The sequence below is a fragment of the Antennarius striatus genome, chromosome 2 (assembly GCF_040054535.1).
Source record: "Antennarius striatus isolate MH-2024 chromosome 2, ASM4005453v1, whole genome shotgun sequence".
In the NCBI taxonomy this organism is placed as follows: Eukaryota; Metazoa; Chordata; class Actinopteri; order Lophiiformes; family Antennariidae; genus Antennarius; species Antennarius striatus.
Genome location: NC_090777.1, coordinates 22,338,110 through 22,344,875, shown reverse-complemented (window position 1 = coordinate 22,344,875; position 6,766 = coordinate 22,338,110). Strand labels below are relative to the sequence as shown.

Below are 6,766 nucleotides of genomic sequence, written 5' to 3'. Positions count from 1 at the left end.
ACAGGGGCAATAGGGAAATAATGGATGTTTAAACGATTAACCATCAGGAATTAACCAAAGAGAGGTGGTTCAAAATTCAGCTCAGGTTTGGGTTCTTGTCGCGTTAGCTGGACGTCATGTGGTGTGATATGGATCTGTTGTCCACCACGAGGTCTGTGGACCCCAAAACTCTGGATCAGGAATGCAATGTGAGTTTCTGCTTATATTCTGAAGTGTATGTGGCATAATAAGTAAAGTGAAATCATCCTGACTAAATATGCCAAGAATAAGTTAATCCGAAATATTGCCGTATGTCTGATAAGTATTAAAGAAACAAGAATGAAGAAACCTTTCACGGTGGCTGATCATTCTCTATTGAAGATTAATCGCTCCCCATTACAATGAGCTGCAGCCAATCATCTGATAACGAGGCCCGGCGGTGTGACATCAGGCTGCTCTATTTAAATATGCAAATCGAAATCCATCACATTGAACCTATTCTGTATTTCCCAAACAAAATCACCTATGGTGCTCAGTCTTAAAGATAAAGCTTGGAGTAGTTCCACTGCTCCTTTGTGTCCACAGGAGCCAGTTGAGGTCCAGCCTCAGGTTAGGACACCCCCCGAGGGCCTCCCTTCGGAGGTTTTCCTGGAGGACACCCTGTGGTTGACCCAGAACTTCCTGGAGGGATCATGTCTAGGACACATGCCTCTGAGTCGGACAAAGACCAAAATCAGAGCATACAGGTCACTTTCCCATCGGAACACCTTCAAATGCTTGTTTGTTTGTTTTCTTGTGTGTGTTTGTTAGGATCTGATCTGTCACCTCTGACGAACCATCACCCCTCCTCTTCCTCACCTCTTGTGAGGAGCTGAGGAAGAAGATGACCTAATAATCTTACCTTGAATAATTTCCCTTTGGGATTATTAAAATATTCATTCATTCATTCATTCATTGCTCATCAGCATCCAATGTGACCCTGCAGGTTTTCGTCTATAAGGTTGATAAAGATTAACTCGTCAATAACCCAGCTTCCTCGTTCTCTTTGTGGCAACGCCCTGTGATTGGCTCATCGCTAAACTAGAGCTGCTTCCTTGTTGTCTTACCTGAAGTGAAACCTGAATGGCAAACCTGAGTAACGTCAGAGATGCCTAAGAAATGGACAGACATCTTGTTGGTTGATGTGTGTAGATCCAACATGTTCAACTTCATCTTAAGTGTCCTTACATGTAAAACAATCATCACTGCTATTTGTTGACACTTGAGAAAACACAGCAGCTTCATCACAGATTGTACAACTTTGTTTCTGTTTTCAAATCAAGACACACTGGGGGCAGTGGTCCACTACAGAGCTAGCCTAGCATTGGTTAGCATTGACGACACACAAACACACATACAAACCCACACACACATGCATGCAAGCGGGCACACACACACACATGCACACATACACATGCGCGTGCGCGCACACACACACATTTTTGAGAGTATCATATAGTATTTAGAGAAGTAATGACATTTAAATTATCTCAAATGCTGATAACAAATCCATCCATCCATCCATTCTCTTTCGCTTATCCGGGGTCGGGTCGCGGATACAAATTACAAAATCGAAATTTAAAAATTTAATGAATAACAACTTATGAACAAGGGCAGCACGGTGGCGCAGTGGGTAGAGCTGTCGCCTCACAACAGGGTGGGTCCGGGTTTGATTCCCGCTCTGTGCGAAGTTAGCACGCTCTCCCCGTGTCTGTGTGGGTTCTCTCCGGGTTCTCCGGCTTCCTCCCACCTCCAAAAGCATGCGCTTCAGGTTGATTGGCCGGTCCCAAATTGCCTGTAGGAGTGTGTGTGTGTGTGTGCATGGTTGTCTGTCACTGTGTGTGGCTCCGCGATGCACTGGCGTCGTGCTCAGAGTGTCCCCCGCCTCACGCCCTATGCCAGCTGAGATAGGCTCCAGCTCCCCGCGACCCGCTACGGCAGATGAAGCAGCAGAAAATGAATGAATAAATGAATGAACTTATGAACAACCTCTGGGAACAAATTGGGTTCGTATGTTGAGGACTACCTGTAGATGGATGGATGGATGGGTGGGTGGGTAGGTAGGTATGTGGATAGATAGACAGACGGACATACAGGAAGACAGACAGATAGACAGAAGGACAGACAGACAGTGAGACAGAGAGACAGATAGATAGATAGATAGATAGATAGATAGATAGATAGATAGATAGATAGATAGATAGATAGATAGATAGATAGATAGATAGATAGATAGATAGATAGATAGACAGAAAGACAGACAGGCAAGCAAGCAGACAGACAGACAGATACTAGACGGACAGATAGATAGATTGATAGACAGACTAGTTACATAAAATTTGTCTTATATATTTCCGCATGTAAAGCGTCTTTGACTGTATTGAAAAGTGCTATAAGCGTTTTTGTTGTTTTGAACACCGAACATACGTGTTAATGTGTTAATATGTGCGTTAACATGGTAAAAGACCAACATGTTGACATGTTAACCACACCTGATTTAAGGATGCTGCTGTGATAAAAACACATATTTGCTTGATTTGTGTTTTAATTTAAGCTTGAGTCCTGTGTGAAACACCAGCTGACATCATTCAGACTCAGTGGATCTTTAGCGACTGAGACAGACTTAGTCATTCTGCAGCAGCAGGTTAAAAACAACAACATTTGCAAAGGCTTCAGTCAAAGTGTGCAGATATAGTGCAAAAACAATCATAAGAAGCAAATCAATAGAAGCAGTTTTTCATCATAATATTTTTATTAATTTATTTATAGATCAAATTTATTGATTACATCATCATCACACAGCTTTGAGCGAGGAGAGTCTGTACTTAAACTAACATCGTAATCATTAACTAATATCGTAATCATTAAACTAACATCCTAATCACTAACATCAACATAATCATCACCTTATTCATTTAGCAGAATGCAACTGCATGCTGACAGCGCAAACCAAAGGGACTGGAGAGGGGGACTCGGTTCCTGATGATGTTACAGCATGTATTCACTCATGAATAGTGAGGGACATATACGTATGTTGGATGGTTCCACCAATTAAAGACAGCCATGGAAGAATGCTGAAATCCTTTCGCCGGTCAGTATCCAAAGTTCAGACGAAGTTGATTAAGTTTTCATCAAATGTGCATGATTATTCTAATTAAACTAAAAAAAGCCTCAGAATTTTAGTCTATTCTTACTAAAAGCGGTATCATCTTTTCTCAGACTCCAGATTATTAATAACCTGTAAGTCAGTCTACTGACTGGCGTCTGGTTGTTCTCCTACTTCTTCATCAGTCCTTTTAATGGGTTTATCTGTTTCAGTCTGTACTGCAGTCCTGACATGGCTCCTTTGTCCACTCGACCTTTAAGCTCTTGCAGTGTTTTAACCTTCTCTTCATCTCCTCTCTCTTCCATCTTCAGTATCAGGAAGTCCAGGTGGGCCTGAGTAGAGAACGAATCAGCATTGAGGGCAATTTCCTGCAGTTTAATAACATGTTGGAAGGCCTTATCCAGCCACATATCCTTGTCATTCTGGAGTTTGTCCAGTAGATCTTCCAGACTTTGCAGGCGCTGGGCCTTGTTCTCGCATCCAACCTTGCTCTCATTGTACTTTCTTTTCATGTCATCTTTGGTCACGGTGACACTTCGGGTCTTGCTCACATACTTATTTTTTTCTCTGACATGGTCAGATGTGGGACACTCCCTTGTGCACACGGTGCATTTGCCATTTTGCATGGACTTGCAGCATTTCACACCTACGGCAGAACAAGGATCATGACAGTTCTCTTTACAGACTTTACAACTAACCACTTTGTCATCACAGGAAACGTAGTCTTTGTAGGGAACTTTCTTTGTTTCAACAAAATTCTCATTCTTCCTCATCTTTTCTTCAAATTTTTGAAGGAGCACCTTCTCCTGTTCGACCTCTGCCTGCTTTAATTCAATAAATTCAACCCTTTCTTTCAAGTTGGCGATGCAAGCATTCAGCCTGATACGCTCACTGAGAACATCCACGGTCAAGTTCATCTTCTGAGGAATGGCGTTTCCCAGGAAGTCTGTGAATTGCTTCATTCCTCTCATTGCTTTATCAAATGAACCCTTCAAGTCTTCTGGATACTCCTCCCTGTTTTCATCCTGGCAGTTATCAAACAGGAAGTGAACCACCTCATTTCTTTCATTTCTGGCGCACTTAATTTTTGCAGCCTCGAGGGCTTTGAGAGCATTTCTAGCTGTTCTCCCAGGCGCGTGTGTCATAATGGCAACGATGTTCTTCTCCATGTCTTTACCAAACAGAGACAGGGCAGAATCAAACACGTACCTCAGGCGGTCACTCACTCGGTTCTCGGTGGCTTTAAGCACCAGACCAACCACATCGATCTCTGTGATTCCTTCACCAGAGTTGAAGTACTCATATAACTTGTTGCTGACAATGTCATCATGTTCAATACCTCTGGTGTCTCCGTATCCAGGACTATCAATAATTCTCAGAGAGAAGGGCAGGGGATTATTTACAAAACCAAAGATTTGGTACACAATCACGTCTGAGGTCTGACTCTCACACTGATTTTGATCTTCATCCTCCTCTTCAGATTGCTGATACTGTGATTGGTGCTTCTTCTCATCCTTCACAATATGGAACCAAATGTCATCCTCCCACTTCACTCCCATGGCATAGTTGACCAGGGCATTGATCATAGTAGATTTTCCTGTTCCAGTTTCTCCCACTACTAGGATGGCTTTGTTCAGTGCCGTTGGCTGTCTCACACCAATGGTCATCGTTCTCAGTGATCCGACAACCGTTTCTACCGGTCTGAGCTGGAAGACGGCGGGAGATCCAACACGGATGGGGGTACTTTGAGAGATGAGAGTACCATATTTTTTTAAGGCAGAGGAATTTCTGAAGAAAAATAAAGGCATCAGATGAGACACAATGAAAAATAAGTGCAGACCTAGCTGCTAACACTATGATCCTGAAACAAACTAAACATACAAAACATACCTAGAATTAGAAAACATCCACAATAAGAGGTGAAATTGGTTAATGTTATCAATGATAGCAGTAATGACTAGTATAGTCTACTTTGTTCGAGTCAAATCTAATGTAGTCTCGTCTATTCTTATCTAGTCCAGTCTAGTCAAGTCTAGTCCATAGAAATCTTATCAAAGGTGACCACAGTAAGCGAGTCACACTTAAAGACAGAAAAAAAAAGGATTAGAAGTTTAACAGTGTGATGTCACAGTGTGATGTCACAGTGTGATGCCGTATTGAGCATGAAGTGATTTAGCATGTGATCTGATTGCGATGTAAAGACCTTTACTCACATTGCCATAATAACAGCTTCACCGGATGGATGTTGGAGCAGCTTAGCAAATCTCTGAAGAAAAGAAATTAAGTTGGTTCTTATTAGTACCTATCATTAGTTACAGTAGATATGAGTTGATACAAGTAGTTATTTGTAGATGTCATTAGCTACAGTAGATATGGTACTAGTCGTCATGTCAGAAGCTACAATAGATAACAGTAGATAATAGTAGTTATTAGTTGCTATCAGTAGTTACAGTAAATACATGTAGATACTAACAACTACTAGGTATTAGTAGCTATCAGTAGTTACAGTAGATATGAATAGATACTATAGATATTTGTAGATGTCAGTAGCTAGAGTAGATATGATACTAGTAGTTGTTAGTAGATGTCAGTATTTACAGTAGATACTAGTTATTAGTAGCTATCAGTAGTTGCAGTAGATATGAGTAGATACTACTACTTATTAGTAGCTATCATTACTTACTAGTAGTTAGATATGTAGATATGAGTAGATACTACAACTTATTAGTAGCTATCATTAATTACTAGTACAGTAGTTAGATATGTAGATATGAGTAGATACTAGTAGTTTTTATTAACTATCAGTAGTTACGGTAGACACGTGTAGATACTGGTAGTTATTAGTAGCTGTCAGTAGTTACAATAAATAATAGATACTAGTAGTTATTAGTAGTCATCAGTAGCTACAGTCGATATGAATATATGCTCATAGTTATTAGTAGTTGTCATTAGTTACAATAGATAATAGTAGATACTAGTAGTTATTAGTACATGCCATTAGTTACAGTAGTTATAAGGAGATACTAGAAGTTATTAGTAGCTATCAGTAGTTACAATAGATACAGGTAGATACTAGTACCGTATTTTATGGACCATAAGTCACACTTTTTTCATAGTTTTGCTGATCCTGCAAATTATACTAATCTGTACCTTACATACTGATGTTATTTTCAGACTACAGCCATGGGAGGGCTACTCATATTACTCCTGTACCACTGATAATTTAAAATTTAACATAAGAATTCAATGGATTTAGTGATTTGGAGTGAGATCATAAAACGTCAGCATGAGGACTTGAAACCTTTAACAACCAACTAAAGACAGATTATGTTCACATGTTAATCTTAAGGGGTCAAAGATGACTTTGGAGACGGACTTACCTTGTCTATCTCGGGCAAACCAGCGTCTGATAGGGGGGGGGAAACAGTTTTAGTTAATGACTGAAATGAAATTGAAAGAAAGAAACATAAAAATGTCACTTGAACTAATCAGATCCTGAATGAACATGAATTGAATTGATTTTGTCCAAGCAGTGTTTCTACCTGTAGTCGTCCTGCAGGCTAAGAGCGCTCTGAGAACGCTGACTTGGACTCGTCCATTTATCTGTTTGCATCTGAACACTCCCATACACTCAAAGGCGTA

At 40.5% G+C, this 6,766-nt stretch overlaps 1 protein-coding gene across 1 annotated transcript; it reads right to left on the bottom strand.

Moving 5' to 3' along the window:
• Positions 1 to 2,763: 2,763 nt before the first annotated feature.
• LOC137608661 (uncharacterized) lies at positions 2,764 to 6,766 on the bottom strand. Its single transcript, XM_068335186.1, has 4 exons — positions 6,667 to 6,766; positions 6,505 to 6,530; positions 5,338 to 5,390; positions 2,764 to 4,912 (listed from the first exon to the last, which is right to left on the bottom strand). Exons 1-4 carry the CDS (start codon positions 6,749 to 6,751, stop codon positions 3,295 to 3,297), a joined length of 1,782 nt encoding a protein of 593 aa, XP_068191287.1. The 5' UTR covers positions 6,752 to 6,766; the 3' UTR covers positions 2,764 to 3,294.

Bases quoted from the DNA above. Each gene is read 5' to 3' on its own strand.
- LOC137608661 (XM_068335186.1), bottom strand. From the start codon at position 6,751: ATGGGAGTGTTCAGATGCAAACAGATAAATGGACGAGTCCAAGTCAGC. The intron at 6,531-6,666 runs GTAGAAACACTG...CCCCCCTATCAG, and splicing joins AGCCTGCAGGACGACTACAG to ACGCTGGTTTGCCCGAGATA. The intron at 5,391-6,504 runs GTAAGTCCGTCT...TCTTTTCTTCAG, and splicing joins GTTTGCCCGAGATAGACAAG to AGATTTGCTAAGCTGCTCCA.